General features: G+C 53.1%; 1 protein-coding gene across 6 annotated transcripts; it reads right to left on the bottom strand.

Moving 5' to 3' along the window:
* Positions 1-1,530: 1,530 nt before the first annotated feature.
* ZBP1 (Z-DNA binding protein 1) lies at positions 1,531-16,757 on the bottom strand. Of its 6 annotated transcripts, none has more exons than XM_082428276.1 (8): positions 13,244-16,757; positions 10,464-10,673; positions 9,804-9,869; positions 9,218-9,391; positions 7,874-8,035; positions 6,514-6,717; positions 5,257-5,469; positions 1,531-3,900 (listed from the first exon to the last, which is right to left on the bottom strand). In XM_082428276.1, the coding sequence occupies exons 1-8, from the start codon at positions 13,275-13,277 to the stop codon at positions 3,653-3,655; spliced, it is 1,311 nt and encodes a 436-aa protein (XP_082284402.1). In that variant the 5' UTR covers positions 13,278-16,757; the 3' UTR covers positions 1,531-3,652. The 6 variants fall into 6 exon arrangements, with proteins under 6 accessions (XP_082284402.1, XP_082284405.1, XP_082284404.1 ...); XM_082428279.1 differs by having other exon boundaries at positions 5,257-5,442; XM_082428278.1 differs by having other exon boundaries at positions 7,874-8,032.
* Between the last annotated feature and the right edge of the window lie 2,231 nt (positions 16,758-18,988).

Below are 18,988 nucleotides of genomic sequence, written 5' to 3'. Positions count from 1 at the left end.
AGGCCGTGTGGGACTTCCGACCTCCAGGACAGGAAGATGCTAAGTTTAAGTTATTTTAAACCACTCATGGGCAGCAATTTGTTACCGCAGCAACAGGAGACTACTCCCCCTGCCCCGTGACAACCAAATCTCCAGACATGCCGCTTGTCCCCAGGATGGGAGGATGTGGGTAGAATGGGCCCCAGTGGGGAACCACTGAACTACTTATTCTTTACTGAGTTCTTCCCACGTGTGGTCCAGCCTTCAGAGGCCCCCATACCTTCTAGCACTCTCGCACACCTGAGCTGTGTGCCCTTAATTGCCTCCCTGGCCCATTCTGCAGATGAAAAGGCTGAGGCTCAGAGCCTTTAAATGGGCAGTGAGGGATGGGGGTCACACAGATAGGAGAGTGAAACGGATTCCCCTCTAGGATCTCACAGCCTCCGTCCCAGACTCTGCGTCCCTGCACCCTCATGCCTCCCACCAGTGGGAGGAGCTGGGTCTGCCGCCCTGAGGCGATGCCAGGCCTTTCGGGGGCTCTGCAGCCCAGGTAAGGGGCAGCCCGGCCCTCACGCCCACTGTCTGACACCCCTGATCTCTGGGCTTTGCGGCCTTTTCCCAGCTGGGCCGCTTCTCCAGCAGCTGGTGGAGACTCAGCTGAAGGAGGCAAAGGCCATAGGGTCTCAGGTTGGGGTGGGAAAGAGAATGTGTGAGTGGGTCAAAAAATGTGGGCCAGGCAGTGAGAGCCAGGATGCCTTCACCTCCCCCACCATGGAGGTGAGCACATTTGACTCCACATTAGTCAATCAGAGCACTCCATTCTCCCTGATTGGTTCAAGGATCAGCATGTGATCCATGCTCAACCAATCAGAATCCTCCCTGGGACATTCTACCTCTTGTGTTTGGCTTGAAGAATTCTCTTTCTGCTGGGGTTGCTAAGCTGACAGGCTGTAAGTCTTGGGTGGCTGGCAGCCATCTGGAGAGAGTCTCTCAGAGAGATGGAGAGAAAAGGCCTGAAAATAATGCTTGAGCCCCTGGATCCAGCCATTCCTGAAGCTAGTTATCTCTTGATTTCCCAGTTGCTTGAGTAAATAGATTCCCCTTTTAGGTTTCTGTCATTTGTAGCCCAAATGCTCCTGGATTTCTCCCTAGACTCTTTTTCTTGCTCTAAGCCTCTAATCTTGGCTGTCTGCTAAAGCCCCACAGGTGAGGAGTCCTGTCTAAGCTTACTCTGAGAGGAGTAGAGAAGCTGGGATAAGAAAATAGAATTGCAGGGTGTGGAGAAAAGGGAACCCTCTTGCACTGTTGGTGGGAATGTAAATTGGTACAGCCACTATGGAGAACAGTATGGAGGTTCCTTAAGAAACTAAAAATAGAGCTACCATATGATCCAGCAAACCCACTCCTGGGTATATACCTGGAGAAAACCATAATTCAAAAAGATACATGCACCCCAATGTTCAATGCAGCACCATTTACAATAGCCAGGTCATGGAAGCAATCTAAATGCCCATCGACAGACGAATGGATAAAGAAGATGTGGTACATATATACAATGGAATATTACTCAGCCATTTAAAAAAAACTGAAATGCCATTTACAGCAACATGGATGGATCTAGAGATTGTCATAGAGTGAAGTAAGTCAGACAGAGAAAGACAAATATATGATATTGCTTATATGTGGAATCTAAAAAAAGGGTACAAATGAACTTATCTACAAAACAGAAATAGAGTTACAGATGTAGAAAACAAACTTGTGGTTACCAGGGAGTAAGAGGGGGGAATGGATAAATTGGGAGATTGGGATTGACATATACACACTACTATATATAAAATACATAACTTATAAGGACCTACTGTACAGCACAGGGAACTCTACTCAATATTCTTTAATGGCCTATATGGGAAAAGAATCTAAAAAAGAGTGGAGATATATATGTATATACATAAACTGATTCATTTTGCTGTATACCTGAAACTAACAGAACATTGTAAATCAACTATACTCCAATAAAAATTTTTTTAAAAAGAAAAAGAAAATAGAATTGCATTTGTGAGCAGGTCATGGTGGCTTTGGAAAATCACTTCCAACTCATGTAGCAAATTCCTCCTCCTCCATCCCCACCCTGACCCCATCCAACTCCAGGGGTGGCAAGTTCTGTGTGCACAGGTATCATTGCAGAAAGGGGGGACGGTGGATGAGCTAGTGAGAGCAAAATATTGGGGGGTGGATGGACCTAATCATTCTTTGCTTTTAATGTAGCTAGTTAATTTCCTTCCTGAAGAGACCAGCTTTGACCTTCACCTCCAGCCCCTATTAACTGCCAGCAACGCTTTGTCAGCGTGTTTATGACAAATTAATTATACAGAGAGGGGAAATCTCACAGGAAAATTGAGTGTTCTGGCTTGGGCTGCAGGTGGGAGCTGAGGCTGAGTTCTGAGATGCATTTTGATGGCCCACTGATATGGGCCTGGTTAACCACAGACCTCGGGCAAACTTCGAGGCAAGCAGTTAGTTTTCAGCTCACCCCAGAGGGCAGACAATGCCAGAAGCAAGGACTCAAACCTGATTTCAAGCCCCTTACACCGTGTGGCATGTCTGAGACCTGGATATCCCAGGCAGGAGGGATTTGGGGGCCCCAGGTCACGGTGGTGGCCGAGATAACTTTGCCCCCTGTAGGCTGGGCCATTCCAGCCCATTGGACAAAACCCTTCCTTCCCTGTAATGAACCCAACTTCCTTGTTGCATGGACTTGCCCAGTTCCTCCTGGAATATTTGCGCAGGTGGAGCCGTGCTTGTCCAGAGCTCAGCATCAAGTCCAAACTCCTCTCCAGCCAAACTCCCACTTGCATTTTCTTTGCATTGGGCTTTCTAGCAACACCCAAACTGCTGTGCTGCTATAAGTCCTCTTGTTCTGACCATCATGGCTTTGGCCAGGCCGAGCCCCTGCCTAGAACACCATTCCCAGTCCAACCTCCTCCCTCTGCCAGAGGTTGAAGAATGAGCTCTAGAGCTTTCTCCTTCCCCGGGGAGCCTCCTGGGCCCTCTGGACAGTGTCTGCGTTGCTGTTCTACACTCCTTCAATTCCCCGTGATCGTTCCTGCTCAGGACTCACTTCCCATGTCCCAGGCCGCCTCTCCCGCTGACTGTGAACTGCTCCCCGAGGGCAGGGCTTGGTCTTCCTCTCTCTGTAGCCCGAGGGCATGGTACTCAGGAGGTGGTCAGTGGAGGGGCCGGTCCAGCGTACACTGGAGGTTCAAGAGTGAAAAGACAGGGCCTCTGTGCCTAGTGAATTCACTGGCCAGTGCTTGGGGAGATACAGCCGACTTCTGATGTTCTTACCTGTCTGGTGGCATCCCTTTTCTGGCAACTTTAGAGAGTGGTCCATCCCTAGCCCTCAAGGCCGAGGTAGGAAGGTTCTAGAAAGGTCAGGTGGTCAAGTGGTCAGGTGGCCAAGATGGGCCTTGAGGAAGTCAGGTCTTGAGTGAAGGGCAGAGAATGGGTGGCCCTGATGGACGGCGGGCCCGGGAAGGTGACCCCCTGGCAGGCTGCCCCTGCCACCAGCAGCCCTGCCCTTGCCCCACGCCGGGCCCAGCCCAAATGCGGATGCACGCCGGCCACGTGTCAGGAGGCGAGAAGGTCAAAAACGACACTGAAGGCAGCAGAGAGCTCACTGGCTCCCAGGCCCTTCCTGCGCGAGTCCGCCTGCAGGCTGCTTGCTCTGAGTCCCACCCTCCGGGGACACTGGTTCTGCGGCTCTGTCGCTCAGCAGGCGTCTTCTGCGCTTCTGGGACCGCGGCTCTTTGAGCGTCATAGCTGCTAGCTCTTCTGAGATGAGCGTCTCAACGTTGACGGAGGCGGCCTGACTGCCGCCGGGAGGGACCTCGCTTCTGGATCGTGCGGCTCCGGAGGGAGGGTCTAGGGAAGAGATGGGGCCCCAGGAACACGTGAGCCACCTCCCCTCGAATTACCGAATAGCCAAGGCGATTTGCTTCACCGGGACTGAGGCTGCTGCCCCGGACACAGGCTTCCCCGGTGGGTGACCTTGTGTCCCCATCTCCGAGGCCCCGTCCTTTCTCCCCTGGACCGTTGCTCCCGCTTCCTCAGCCCCCTTTGCTTTCCCCCGATGGTGTTCAGCCAGACTTTTAAATCGTGCCCCACATCAAGTTGCCCCTGCTTGAACCCTCCAGGCCTCGCCGGGTCACTTCAGATAAGATCCGGACCTTTCTTCTGGGCTTCCTGGCACAGAGAGACCCGGCCTTGCCCACCGGATCTATTCCCTTCCTCTCCCTAGGCTCGTGTGTGTGATTCTGGATGTCACCCTTCTTCCCACCGTGGGGCCTTTGCACTTGCTGTTCCCTCCACTGGCAATGCTGTTCCCACATCTGTGCTTGGCCGGCTCCTCCTTCCCCACAGGCCTGGGCTTAGATGTCACCTCCTCTTGGAGCTTCTCTGACGGCCTGGCTAAGGCAGCTCCTCCCCGTCACGGCATTGCCCACCCACCGCCCCAGGTTTTATAGATTTTTATAGTGTTGGTCTTAAAAGCCTCGAAAGGCTTGGTTTGTGACTGTCGCTAGTGCCTACTGGACTCTGGCCCCTGTGAGCGGGGAGTATTTGTCTGTCTGTGCTCTTAGCTGTATCTCCGGGGGACGGAGCGTTTGAGGGCGGGAGTGGGGCCTGAGTGGGTGCATGAATGAATGAACGACTTCTCCCTAATAATTGAAATGGGGAAGAAGCGTAAGGTGGCTACAGCATTATTTGGGGGGAAGAATAAGTGAAGTGGGTGACTAAGAATCGAGGAGGGATCATGTTCCAGAAGTTTCCAGGGAGGCCCAGCTTCACGGGCATGTGGCCTGGGCAGTCACACAGGCCCGTTCAGAGGGGCTGTGCTCAGTTTACTGCTCTGCTGTCTTTGTCTTGAAATTCTTTCTAAGTTTTGAACAAGGAGCCTTGCTTTTTCTGGTTGCACTGGGCACCACAAGACATGTCACCGGTCCGGTTCAGGTGTCCCAGCAGTGAGGGGAACGCATCCAGTCCTCACCACAACTCGGGAGCCACAGGCTAGTCTAATCACCCTCCTTTTACAGACGGGGAAACAGAGGCTCCAAGCTGAGTGATGGGTTAGGTGGACCCCACACGTTCTACCCTAGAGCCCCCGCTCCTGCTACGACCCTCTCCTGTCTCCCAGACTCCAGAAATGGGAGGCTCGTGACTGTTGGATAAATGAATGAATGAGAGAGGGAAAGAGGACGCACAGGGGTGTCCCAGGCTCACCTGCGCTCCCTCCTGGCTCACTAGCGCTCGCGACTCCTCCGGGATGAGCCGCCCCTGGGTTGATGGTCATCTTGTTGTTGTTGCCTACGGTGGTGTCCTCCAGGAAGCACGAGCGAATGTGGACTCTCTGGGCCATGCCCCCTTCGGAGTGCGGTCCTGGTTCGGGGATTTGAATTTCGATGGAAGCTTCCGGGCCGGTACCCAGGACAGAGACTGCAGGTCAGCCAAAGAGAGAGATGCCGGGGGGGCGGGTGGGGAGGTGGACGGTGAGAGCAGCTGGACGGTGGGCCTGACCCCGAGCCTGGTTCTCAGGTCCTCCATGGCTGACTTGTCCTCCTGGAACCTCCCCTCAGTGGCCCACGCCGTGCTCTGTCGCCGGCGGACACGTGGCCTCACGCGGCATCTCTGCACATGCCTTTCACCTGTTGGGGCCTCCGGCTCCCTCGGCCCCCGGCTCTGCCAGCTTGGGTCCCCCTCCTCCTGCAGCCCAGCCCAGCTGACCTGGTCCTCTGTGCCTCCCCTGGGACTCAACCCCGCCCCCCCCCCGCTACCTCCTGCTCCCCGTCTCTCTGCTGCCTGCTTCCTGGCAGCTCTGGAATACCCTCTCCATCTTTGGTTAGAATCTTCATGTGGCCCCCAGCCCGGTCCCCAGCCCCAGCTGTCTCGCTCCTGCCTCTCCTGGCCAAGCGTCAGAAAAGAGCTGTCCACGCTCCGCCTCCCCTCCTTCCACTTCTGTCCCCTCAAGTCACCACTGACCCCTTGTTGCTGGACCCTGCAGCCCTCCCTTGACCTCACCGGCCTCGCCTCTTCTGGAAACCCGTCCCCTGGCATCCCTGGTTCTCCTCCTCTCTCTCAGGCCTCTCTGCTGTGCTCCTACCTGCCAGCCTGTCTCTCGATGACCGGTGCCAGGGAGGACGCGGCCTGGGCGCTCTGGTCACTGGTGACAGTGCCTAGGTGGCTCCCTAGATGCCTGTCCAGTTCCAGCCCAGCCATCTCCTTTGTTCCCGCTTCAGCTGGCCCAGGAAATGATCCCCGCCCATTGTACAGATGAGGAAACTGAGGTTTCCTGAGGGGGATAGTAGGGAATGGGAACCCACGTGCTAACTCTAAAAGAGCCCCCTGCTCTACAGCCTCCTGGCGGAAGGGAAAGAATTTCCCATCATGCCTCTCTCCCCACAAAGATTGGCTCAAGTTCCATCTAGAGAGGAGCCGAATGCAGTGGGGTGGGGGTGGGATGGCAGCCTGTTCTCCAGTTACCTGGGGGGCTGCCACAGGCGCTGTGGGCAGGGCCCTTGGCTGGGCTGCCGTGAAGACTCATCTCGTTGCCGTGTCCCATCTGTACATGTCTGAGCACAGACTTCTCCATCCGGATGTCCTGGGGCCCCCAGGATCCAGCCAGGGGACCCTGAGTTGAGGGATCAGTGGGCGCCATTGGAGGGAGGTAGAGGGGAGCCGTGGAGCCTGGCAGGGGACACAGAAACGTGACCCTTGACCCCCCACCCTCTGACCCCCCATCCCCCACCCCACACACACATTAAGTCATGGCCGGACAGAGGAGACAGGCTTCTGGATTCTTTCTGGACACCATCAGACGGGGAGTGATTACTTCAGGGTCTGGATTGGAGAGCAGGTGGGCTGGCAGAACAGTTAGCCTGGGGTTCCGGGGTTTTTACCACTGGTGCCTGGGGTGTCACTGGGGCATTGAAAACCCAGGCAATGAACACATCCTCTGCTTCCTAGCTGTTCTCCATCCTCTGGGCCCATCAGGAGAAAGTCTCCTTTGGGGTTAACTTGCTGTTGACATGGAGCCCTCAGAGCTTCTGACATTGTTTTATTTTCTCCGCATTTATTTTTATGGTAACCTTCGTAGTTTTCAAGGTAATGTTGTAAAAGGTTACTTTAAAATTAGTTTGAGTGGAATGAAAAGTAAACCATTTAACAGCATGGAGCACAATCAGCCATGGGCGTGGCCAGAATTAGGGAGGTGGAGCTCAGAGGACCAAAGCTGGGCAAAGGTTGGTCCAGACCCTAGAATGAAGTGCCTCATTTCACAGTTGGGAAAACTGAGGCCTGGAGCAGGGAAGGGCTCTCTCGACGTCACAGGGAGCGCTCCCCCTCTGGGGTCAGTGCTCTCACTCTCATGTCCCATGGCTGGACTGATGGGTGGCCCTGTCTCCTCTCCCCGCAGTGCCCACCACGGAGCAGGCACCCATTTGCTTACTGTATTTCACCAAAGCTCGGATGCGCCCATACGATGCATCCCAGTTTCTGAGATGTTAACACATGGGGAGAAATAGCGTCTCGGGACAAACAGAAGGCTACAACGACCCCTTGTGACATCCTAGTGAGGAAGAGTGAATTGAGTTGTTTCTTGTGGGAAAATATTGGGTCCCAATGAAAATGAGGCAAAAGATGTCGGCAGGAAGGGAAAGCAGGAGAGGTTTGATCCAGGCACAAGGAGGGATGTCCTTATTCCTGAGAAAGCCAGACAGGACCTTGGAGATCTGAAAGCTGCCCTTTCTCCCTGGAAGGTTGAATGCCCCCCACTCCCTGCCCCCACCCGGATGGAGCAGATGCCCCGACAGGTCCCTTCTCCTGGACATTTCAGAGGACTCACCATTTTCCCCAGAGGCCATTTTTCTCACTATGACATTCCCGTGTCCAATCTGGATGCCTTTGGAGTTCTCAATGGAAATGTGGCTGCTTGGTCCATTCTGACTGATCATGTTGATTGGATTTTGCTGGTAAATAACTGGGGTGGACTGATTTCTAGAACCTTCTGCAAAATAACATTCCACTCAATCCCTTTGTATCCCTCTAGGAGTCAGAAGTTCCAAATACTAGTTGGCAGCATCAAAATCCCCCGGGGAGCTGGTTAAAACACAGATTCCCAGGGGCCCACCCTGGGGTTCTGAGTCAGTAGGTCCAAGGTGGGCTCCAGGAAGTGGAGTGTTTACCAAACACTGCAGGTATCACAGACGAGCCTTGCTTGGACTTTGTCCCGCAGGCCACCCTACCCCTGTGTCCTCTGCCACCCTGGGAGGATGGCAGGTGCCTTGCTGCTCGCCCACCCTCTGTATCTCTCACTGCGAGGAACCCACAGCCCTAACCATTGCTTCCAGGGTCCTCTCTTCCTTTAGGGAAGGATGCAAGGCGGCCGTCCATAGGCTGTTTCTGGCCATGGGATAAGCTTTGCTTGACTCACAAGGCATTTTTAAGAATTTGGATTTGTCACCAGTGTTTAACATCCAGCCTAGGATGCTGAGACCCCCCCTTGGGTACCATAAGCAGGGGTGTCAGCCCCATGTGGGCTCCACACACGGGGCTACATTCCCACCTTCGTGAGCCCTTGGCTCTTGTGCCTTTGTGAGCCCCTACATCCATAAAAAATATTTAAAATTACATTTTATGACTGCGTTGGGATAAAGACAAATATCATCTCGGCTAGAGTCATTATTAGTTATTCATTGTTACTATAATACTCATTTTTTCTTCTGATTTTAAAAGAAACTAGAGCATTTTTGTGACCCTCTAAAAGCACCGTGGGCTCTAGGCCCGGTACCTGCTGCATGTAATGGATAAGTCGGTTCTGGGACTCTACCCTGTGGGTATCTGAGCCCAGCCTGGCCTACTCCTTCAGCAGCCTTAAAACTCCAAGTTGGGCAAAGTGCAGAAGACTGTTAACAAACTCAGGCTGAGACCTGCGCCCCAGGACTGATACAGTCAGGGGTGGGCCACACCTCTAGGAAGCCCTCCCTGGTTACTCCTGCCAGCATGCCCCTCCCTCCTGGAACCCTCTTCCAGGGATGGGTCAGCAAGACCACAGCAAGCTTCTGACGAGGTGTGGCAGGCAAAGAGCTTAGCGGGAGCCCAGCAAGGACCAGGTGTTGGGTGTTATTCTTTCTCTTCACAGCTCTGCCCTCTGCCCCGTCCAGGTGTGGGCAGCAGGTAAAGGGCCTACCTGGTTGATAAATAGCCCAAGAGTTTGATTTCTGGTCTAAGTCCAGGAGGTGCTTGTTCCTCATTGCGTACAAGTCTGGGTTGACTTCCTTCGCTGTCTTCATTCCCAGGGCCTGGGCAATGATCAGGGCTCTACGGGGCCCATGGGCTTCCAGAAACCGGAAGATCTCTTCCTCTGGGAGGCAGGACAGCAAGTGGTTAAGGAGGACCCCGGAGGCTGAATCTGCTCCCCTGCTTACCAGCTGTGTGACCTGGGACAGACGCAGCCTCTGTGCCCATTTTCCTCATCTGTAAAATGGGCATAATTATAATGGACCAGAGAGGTTGTTCTGGGGGTCGGGGATGTTCGTCAAGGGCTCTGAACAGTGTGTGGCACATGCTAGGTGCACAGTAATTGCCAGCTACCCATCAAATGGTTTCTCAGCCATTTAGCTTCTTTCACCAAAAGGCAGAGTCTTGACTCCGAACACTTTGTGGGGACCTGTTAGTGGGTGGGGCATGGCCCCTGACCACTTGTAACTTCTCGAGTGGCCAAGGAGAGTTTGGGGTCAGAGGGAACAGGGGCTGAAAGGAAACGAGATACTTACGCCGTTGACTGAGCTCAGGGCCGGGCTTCCGGGGAATTGCAGCTGCATCTTCCTGGGGCCTCTCTGCTGGGAAGAAAGACGGTCAGGGGTCAGCGGAGCGGGAGTGGGGATGGGGACCCTACCGGACAGAGGTGGGCTGCTCTGTAGAAGGCCCTAGCGCATGGACGCTCCAAACTCGGATTCTACAGTTAAAGGAACTTAGCTTCAAAGCCCGCCCCGCCCCCTTCCAGCTGTGTGGCTTGGGGTTGGGGGGAAGACCATCTACTCCCTCCGGGGTTGTGTGCGGGCTAGGGGACCCCCAGGCACCGCACCAGAGCTAGAAAAGCGGATCTCGTGCGATGCTACGGCTCTTCTATTATTGTCATATCGTTACTGCCATCATCATCACTATTAATGTTTTGCTGAGCACCTACTACGTGCTGGCACTAGCCTCAGCCCTCTGCATCAAATCCTCTCGCAACCCTACAAAGCAGCCCTACTGTGACCTCCATTGGCCAGAAAAAGAAATCAAGATGCAGTGAGGGTACATCATGTGTCCCCGAGGGCAGAGCCTGTATTTGAACCCAGGCCCAAATCTGGGCTAGGCTGTTGCCAGGACTGCTCGTGCTGGGTCCAACACCCGCCCCCTCCAACTGCCCCTGTCCCGGGATGGCAGCTTACCCAGCTCTGCGGGAACCACTTCTTTGGTCCCACCATCGGCCAAGCACCACGTCGCGGGGCCTACGAGCAGGACTCCCTTTGACTCCTTCTTCATCTTGTGGAGGACCTGGCTGAGCTTCTTCTTGGGCACCTGGCATTCCTTCACCAGCTGGGCCGTCTTCACAGGGGAGCCAGAGTCCCTCAGCACCTCCAAAATCCTCTGCTCAAGGTCTGGGGGAGGGAGACAGGGGCAGAGACAGAACTGAGTCCCCCAGCTACCCAGCCTGGGCTGGCGGCCCCCCAGGAGAGGGATCCAGGGCAGAGGCAGGGACGGAGGTCTGAGCAGACATCCACCAGCATCTCTGTCCAGGGAGGGGCACATGGGCTGCTCAGAAATGACCTTGGCTGGACAGCCTGGAGGCCAGAGGCGGCGCCAGGCCTTCCGAGCGTCCCCCCCACCCCCGAGTGAGCGCTGGAGGGCAGGTGGGAGCACTCAGGTCTCAGGCGTCCTCCGAGAGAGGGGAGTGGAGGCGGCAGGATGCTGGCGGCGGGGCAGAGCACAGGAGGGAGGGGAGGGGGCAGCGGGGAGGCCCACCCCGGTGTTCTCCGTCCCCCATCCTCCTCCTCCCGGTGGCATCTGCCCCTCCTCTTGGGCGCGCAATCCACTTGGGCGATGTCACTATTCATTCCCACCACAAACCCAACAGCCGTTCAGAAACGGATCTTTCACCCTGATGCCCAATCCCGGAGTCCTAGCAACACTGTCCCTGGCTGTCTCGAATCCTCTCTTCTCCTTTCGCTGCCTCTACCTCCTACTCCTTGTCACCACCATCTCCCGGATGACAGCAACGCCACCAACTCCTGGTTCTGCCAGCCTCGTCTTCACCCACCCTCAGCTTCTCTTCAAGGGCCAACCTGTCTGCATTCCCTTCAGACGCACTCACCCCTGGGCCTTTGCACATGCTCTTCCCTCTGTTAGGAGCACTATTCCCTCCCTCCACCCGTCCAACGGATACTCCACCTCAGGTTTTGTTCAGACTCCATCGTTGGGAGGCTGTCCTGGATGCCCTGAGCGGGTGGGGTGCTGGTTGTGTGTGGGTCCCCTGCAGAGTGTCCCCAAGGATCCCCTGCTGTGATTGCCAGGTTCACTGTAGTGGTTCAGTGTCTAGCATGGGGCCGGGCACACAGTAGGGCCTCAGGAAATAGCATTTGAATGAAGGAGTGACTGAGTGCAAAAGTGAGTGTACCCTACTGGGTAGGTGTTTGCCCAGATGACCTGGGCAAGGGATGAGTAGCTCCTGCGGGGCCTGTTTCCCCACCTGAGTTAATGGTCCTAAGCAGGATGCCTCGAGCCTCAACGAGGAACTTTCCAAACGGCCCCTACTCCTCCCAGACAGGCTCCCATAAACCCAAGCCAGCTGCCCTGCGGGGAGTGAGAGAACTGGTCAGACATAGGGCCTGCAGCACCACGAGCTGGGGAGAGGAAATGCCTGTCCTGAGAACCCTGAGGGAAATGCAAAGCAGGGGCCTTCTTGAAAAGACCTAGGTCCCCTTCCAGGGCAGCAACCCAATCCTTTACCTTCTGGGTTTTTCCTGGATTCCTAGTGGGGGAAGGGACAGCCCATCTGCCAACTCTGCGCTGGGCACCGTGGCCTTGCCCTTGTGGTCGGAACGTTTGCATCCTTCTGGGCGCAGGTGATGTGTAATTAGAACACGTGGGGTCACCCACCCCTTCACCCACCAAACTACCCCTCAACCGGGATACCCGTCCAACCCACTGTGGCTTTGTCTAGTTTTAAAAAGAGTTTTGATTCTTAAAAAACCTGCCCCTGGGTGAGCCTCTTCCCCCTCCTCCAGTGCCCTGACCCCAAAGGGGAAATGGGGTCAGTGCAGTGAAGGCGGGGCTGGCGTCACCTGCTGAGTCTTCAGGCTGGTGAACTGGAAGTTGTGAAACGGATGAGGTGTAAGTGACACGTCGGTTAAAAGGAGAATCTGCCGGGGGGGCAAGTTAAATTCAGTTACCGAGTGCCCCCGACATGTCTCCTTGGGGAAGTACAACAGGAGCTTGGGAACCAGCCTGGGGTCCTGGGTCACACCCAGTCGGCACCCCTCCCCAGCACACCCTATTTTCCTGGTTTTGAGCCCCAGCTCTGCCACCTACTAGCTATGTGACCTCCCTGGGCCTCAGTTTCTCCATCTGTGCAATGGTGGTAATAGCAGCTACTTCAGAGATAGTGGTGAGGATTAAATAGCTAACAATCACAAAACAAAGACAAACAAAAAGCGTCCCAGCCCACAACCCTCATGCTTTCAGTGGGGACCTTAGAAAAGAGCACTGCTCAATAACAGTTAACTTGCATCATGTGTTTCCAGGAATAAAGTGCTATCCGAGGAAAGAATGCAACAGGAGGAAAACCACATACATGCACTTGCCCCTCCTAGCAGACAACTTCTGTTCTTCCTCAAAATGAGCGTGAAGATGAGTGTTAAGGCCCCAGGCTCAGCCGTGGTCCCCTGAGTCATTTCACCTGCAAGCCTCAGTGATCTCACACGTAAGATGGAAACCTCATCGGGCTTGCCCCTGTGAGTTATTGCAAAATGCACACAAAGTATGTTGCAAGATGCCTGGGCAGAGCAAGGCTCTGAACCTGATGCGATGCCCTCTCTCCCTCTGTCTTACTACTGTTGTGCTTTCAGATACTGTCCTCTCGTGGCTGTAATCTGGACCAAGAAAAGGAACCAGAAAAAAGGTGCAAGTCCCACCCGGGCACTCCCACTGTTCCTTAGAAGGAAGAACGTACCTGCGTCTCCTGAGTTGGCAGGGGCCTCAGCCATGCTGGCAGCAGCTGCTGGGAGCCCAGGGGACTTGAGGGCAGCGGCAGGCTCCCCGACCCCGTGGCCTGGAGGAGGTGGGCCCGGTCGAGGCTGGGTATGCTTTTGTGGTTCTGGCGGTGCTTCTGGCAGCTGTGGAGAGATTCCAGCTTCACCCAGCCAGCTGTCAGCTGTGCACACACCCCAGAAACAGATGTCTAGTCAGCTCAAGCTGATCAGATTCTGGAGAAAAAGAAAATGAAACTTCTGTGTGTGTCTTTTGAAGGAAACAAAATCGAAAACGGAATTGATAAGCAAGACACAGTTAGGCCTCCAACTAGATGTTAGTAAGGAGCAGCTGAGCTGGGCAAGACCAGAGCTTCCTCTGGGGCCAGGGGACTTCCCACTGCTGCCCACCCTGAGCCCCACACTCAGGCCAAGACACCTGGGTGGGTGGATGGGTGGGTGCCTGCGTTTGTGCATATCAAAACAACCCTCTTTAATGAGTACTTACTATGTGCTTTCCAATCTCGTGTGCCCCTGAATCATCTACAGGGTAGGGGCCAGTACTGGCCTCTTTTCTTAGGAAACTGAAGCTTGGGTCAGTGAGGCCACTTGTCCAAGGCCACAGAGATGCTTGGGTTCTAACTCGGCCCCACCATTTACTGTCTGTGGCGCCTTGAGCAAGTTATTTAACCTATTTATGCCTCAGTTTTCTCGTCTGTGAAATGGGCTAATAAAGTAGCAACCTCAGGAGGTGGTGGTGAGGACTAAAAGGGTTAATTCATGCCTTCTACAGTCATGAGCACAGCTGGACACCCACTTACCTATTTCTGGAAGAAGGATGTATCGCTTTTGTAAATTCTCAAAGGGGCCATTGACACCCCCGCCCCCTGCCCCAAGCAGTTCAGAGCCACTGTTCTGGTCCAGGTAACAGAACGGGAAGCTGAGGCCTACAGAGGTGAACGGCTTTGTGTGAGGCAGCCCAGAGGGTCAAGAACTCAGCCCTGGAAACCCCTGGGCCTGGGGTCCCAGTTGCAGAAGTTGGGGAGGGGGTACCAGGCCCAGGCTCCCAGGGGGACCCCATCCCTAGCATTTCTGCAAAGGGAGGAGCTCAGGAACAAGTATAGCCATGGAAAAGGCCCTGGAGACTTGACTCAAAGCTGTCCTTGCAGAGCAAGCAGGAAAAATCCTGATGCCCCGTCCACATGCAGACCACTTAAATCCCAATCTCGGTAGGCAGGGCCGAGAGTCCCAGGTGATTTCATTCCAACCAAATGTGGAGTGTTGGACAACTCGATAAAAACAGGAAGCCACGATGATGCTTTTGTTCCTTTTTAAATGTAAAACCAAAGAAACGTGTACCTCTATGTAAACTGACAGTCTTAATTTTAAATACGAAGTAATTTGGGGTGTTGGGGGAGATTGTGGGGCGCCCTCCGGGCTCTTGCTGAGCCCCTGCGGGAGGAAGGGAGGCGCCGTGCCTGGACTAGCCACTAGGTGGCGCCCGCTCACCAGCCTGCGTCCCGGCTTCCCTCGTCCGATCCCTCTGATTTAAGGGGCCTCTCACCCGTCCCCTACCCTAGAAAAACCCCAACTCCATCTGGCTGTACCCCAGCGTCTCCCCATTCCCCATGCCTCTCCTACACAGGCTCCTTGGCTCCTTCCCTGCGTGCTGCTGACCTCTTAGTATGAACACCCCGACCTAGGCCTTGACTTGGGTGCCTGGTGGGCTTGCAGGTCCGGCTGAGGAACTCAAGCTTGATCTGAGGTCAACTTTGCTTCTGGCCCGTGTCTGTCTGGACATGTTTGGATGGTCCTTTCCGGTGCCCCTGTGTCCCCATCATCCCCTCCCTAGCTGTGTGTCACTACCTCCCTGAGGCTTGGTTTCTTTAATTATAAAACAAAGATAATAGATAAGAAAAAGCATGTTTATCTGCCCTTTAGTTGGTGTTCACAAAATTTGCATCATTTAGAAAATGTGATGTGATGGGTCTCCATAACTCCATAATATAACTTTTAGACATTAGGGGAAAAAAAAAAAAAGCAAGAGAGAAAGAGAAAGAAAAAACAATTTAATGTGGGTGGGCTCCATCTTCCATAGCATTCTGTGGCACATTTGGAATTCATGGAAGTCATGAACCTGCTGTGAGCATCTCACCACACTGAGTGGGATTCTCACTTTTAAAGTTTTAATTAGCTTGTATTTCCTCGTCTCAATTTAAGAGACTTTCAAGGTAATTTTGACCATGATATTGCTTTAACTGCAATATCAGTGGCTTAAACGATACAGAAACTTGTGTCTCTCTCCTAAAACAGTCTGGTAGGCAGTCCAGGTGTGGTGTGGCACACCATAGTGTTGAGATCCAGGCCCCTTCTATCTTGTTGCTCTGCCATTTGTGGCCTTACTTTCTAAGATGGCTGCTCAAGCTCCAGCCATCACAACTGCATTCCTTACAGCAGGAAGGATGCAAGGGAAGAAGAGTAAGTACCTCTCCTTTAAGAATACTCACAAGTTACACAGACATTCCCCTGACATCCATCAGCCCCATGACCCAGCAAGGGAGGCTAGGAAAGATCTTTATTCTGGGCCGCCATGCACCTAGCTGAAATTAGGAGATCGATTAACTTCCAAATAGGGGACAACAGATATCAGAGGATACTTAGCTGTCCCTGCCATTACGAGCCTCTGTTTTCCCCCCAAGAAAGGAACGAGGAAACCTCTTCTATGCCTTGAAGGATATCTGTTCGCTGGAGCTTATGTATTGAGCAGGCCCGAGGCTGAGTTCAAAGGTAGTTCCCACACTCTCAGAGACTCCCGTCCAGCATGGAAGACAAAAGGGGAGAGGAAGGGAGACAGGGACTCTGGTGACACCCGACTCTGCCTGGGAAGGACCTCAAAGCCCACAGGAGTTCCAAGATGGCGCTACTGCGTGCTGGGGCCCAGATCCCTTTTTGCCTTGGAAAGCACACTCCTTTTTCATGGCTTGTGTTTCTCTGGAAACTATTAGAACTCTCCGCCCAAACCAGATGATAATTACACGTTACTGATCTCTAGTCTTTAAATTTCTCTCTCTCTCTCTTTTAAAAGAGAGATATTTTTACTGCACATTGTGTTGGCAAAACCCAGTCTCCTTTCTACCCGGCAGCCTGGATGTTATGATCACGGTTCCTCTGTGAATTCACCTCGGGGGGAGGGAGTGGAAAGGTCTGAAGGCACCAACTGGGGACAATAATGTGTCTTTAGCCAGGGGCAAAGGGCAGAGATCCAGAGGTGGCCAGAGACAGGGACTGCACAAGATCACAAGAGCTACCAGCGGAGGGCGAGGGGCAAAGACCCAACCAGGGGCTGCAGGGGGCAGCGGATTCTCAGTGCAGCCCCCAAAGGCATCTGCCCGGGCTACATTCACTGACCTTCAAGGCAGAGCTCAGTGAGCCTCCTTGGGTCATCACGTCAGATAGGCCTGGGGTTCTGATCCCCGGGCCCCGATCTCGTACCTCTGTGCCTCGAGCCGGTCACTACTCTTTCTGAGCCTCCATTTCTCCTTTTGTAAAAGGGGATCACAGCAGCTCTACCCTGGGCTTGGGGCAAAACTAACCCGAGATCTTGCTCCGGAAGGTCCCAGCAGAGCACCGCGCACGTAGCACGCACGTGCTCAATAAACAGGAGCTATCGTATCTTCATGGTATGACCCACCTATCCCTCTCTGAGTGACGAGCAGTCCCATTTACTCATCTGGTCTTGCACCAACTCATTCCTTGTGCCCAGGCTAAGTGCTGGAGCCAGTGGGGGGGGGGGCGGGGGGGGGGTGAGGGCGCGGCGGGGAGAAAGCCCCAACCCCCTGCTAGTTCCTGGCTCTACTTCCCATGTTGGCTGCAGAAAAGGCCACACTACCCAATCGAGGGATTGACGAGTGACTCAGGCCAAGTCCTGGGTCCCCTCCCTCAACTCCCAGAAGTGCTGGCTGGTAAAGGGGAGCTGGGCAGGGGTCTCATGAGTCAGGGAGTTGGGCAGGGGCCAGGGCATCGAAGGCCGTGATTGAAATTTGTGATCTTCCCTCGGGGCAAAGGAAGAGTTCCTGGAAGATTTTCACCCAAGGTGGGTTGGGGATTGGGAGAGGCCACCAGGGGTGCCAGAGAGCGTTGGCAGGAGGTTGACGGGGGAGAGGGGCTGTGGCCACAAGGAGGCAGTGTGGAGCCCAGGGGAGGGACCTGTGGCCAGCATCAGGCTGCTTTCACACCCTTCCTTCCCGCACTAACTCTTTTTAGAGGTCCTTCCCCACATCCCCCAAAATAGATTGAAATGAATTCACAACTAACTTTTATTTTTATAATCAAAAGATTTTTTGATAATGCTGCTTCCAAAATTCTTTGCCTACAAGAAATTCATTTAATTACAATTGGCCACAATTCCTCCACCGAGGGTCCAGCATTCTTGGGAATTCTTGCACAATGAAGAGATCTCACCTATAAATTTGTTTCAAATATAATGAAGTATAACGAAAATTTTTTGACGACTAAATGGAACAGTTAATGAACTTGACATAATGTTATGTCTTCTAGATGTTTAATTAAACATTTATTGATTCTGATTTTGCAAGGTTTTCCCCCCATATTTTGGAATTCAAACATTTTCAAAAGCTCTTGAAGCATCTGTAGGCCTGAGGTGCTAAGACTTCTACACCTGGAAGATAAAATGGGGAAAGGCAGAGAGACAGATTGCGAGGGCCAGGATTCCTGGTCTTTTGGGGATCGTGGCCCAAGGTGAGCTGTGGCCAGGGTGTTGTCGAGTATGGGATAGAAAATGGGCACCAACAGAATACTTTTATGTATTAATTCGTAACTTCTTTTAATTATAAATGGGTAACGTACTCTAAAATTTGACCCGAAGATGTTTCTTAAAAGACTTATAGCAACTGATTTATTTAGAGCTGGATAGCAACTGGATAGCAACTGATTTATTTAGAGCTTACTATGGACCTTATTTCCAGTGCTTTACATTATTTTATTCAATTCTTCCAGCAATCCGACAAGTAATATTAAATCTGCATTTTACAGATAAGAAAACTGAGGTACAGAAAGATTACTAAGTAACCTGGGCAAGATCATGGAGCCAGTGGGTGAAATCGATGGAGTTGAAACCCAGGCTATCAGGCTCTAGAAGCCAAGCTCTTAGCAATTATTTCTATTGTTTTGAACAGGTATGTTGTCATCCTGCCACAGGATAAGGAGCAGTGCTTTCTATGCTGGACAACTTAGTGCTGCCTGGTGTGACTTATCAGATCTAGCAGGAAAAAAGTTGATATTTTATTCTTTTTTCTAAAGTTTCTTTGACTGAGTGTACCTGTCTTAGTCAGCTTAGCTGCTGTAACAAAATACCATAGACCAAGTGGCTTAAACAACAAATATGTATCTCTCAGTTCTGGAGGCTGGAAGTCCAAGGTTGTCAGCAGATTTTGTGTCTGGTGAGATCCACCTCGTGGTTCTTAGATGCCTGTCTTCTCTCTGTGTCCTCAGATGGTGGGGGTGAGGGGGAGCGAGCTCTCTCATGACTCTTATAAGGGCACTAATCCCATCATGGAGGCTCCACCCTCACGACCTCATTTAATCCTAATCACCTCCCAAAGGCCCCACCTCCTAACACCATCTCATTGTGGGGTAGGGTTTCAACACTGAATTTGCTGGTGGGGGGACCCAAATATTCAGTTCTTAACAGTGTCCATATGAGCAGAGCC

Source organism: Balaenoptera physalus, assembly GCF_965194825.1.
Source record: "Balaenoptera physalus genome assembly, chromosome: 16".
NCBI classification, from domain to species: domain Eukaryota; kingdom Metazoa; phylum Chordata; class Mammalia; order Artiodactyla; family Balaenopteridae; genus Balaenoptera; species Balaenoptera physalus.
Note: the sequence above shows the minus strand (reverse complement) of the source record. Positions and strands in the feature narration are given on the sequence as shown.

Bases quoted from the DNA above. Each gene is read 5' to 3' on its own strand.
- ZBP1 (XM_082428276.1), bottom strand. From the start codon at position 13,277: ATGGCTGAGGCCCCTGCCAACTCAGGAGACGCAG. The intron at 8,036-9,217 runs GTAGGCCCTTTA...GTTATTTTGCAG, and splicing joins TTGGGCTATTTATCAACCAG to AAGGTTCTAGAAATCAGTCC. The intron at 5,470-6,513 runs GTAACTGGAGAA...GCTGACCTGCAG, and splicing joins CGCCTGTGGCAGCCCCCCAG to TCTCTGTCCTGGGTACCGGC.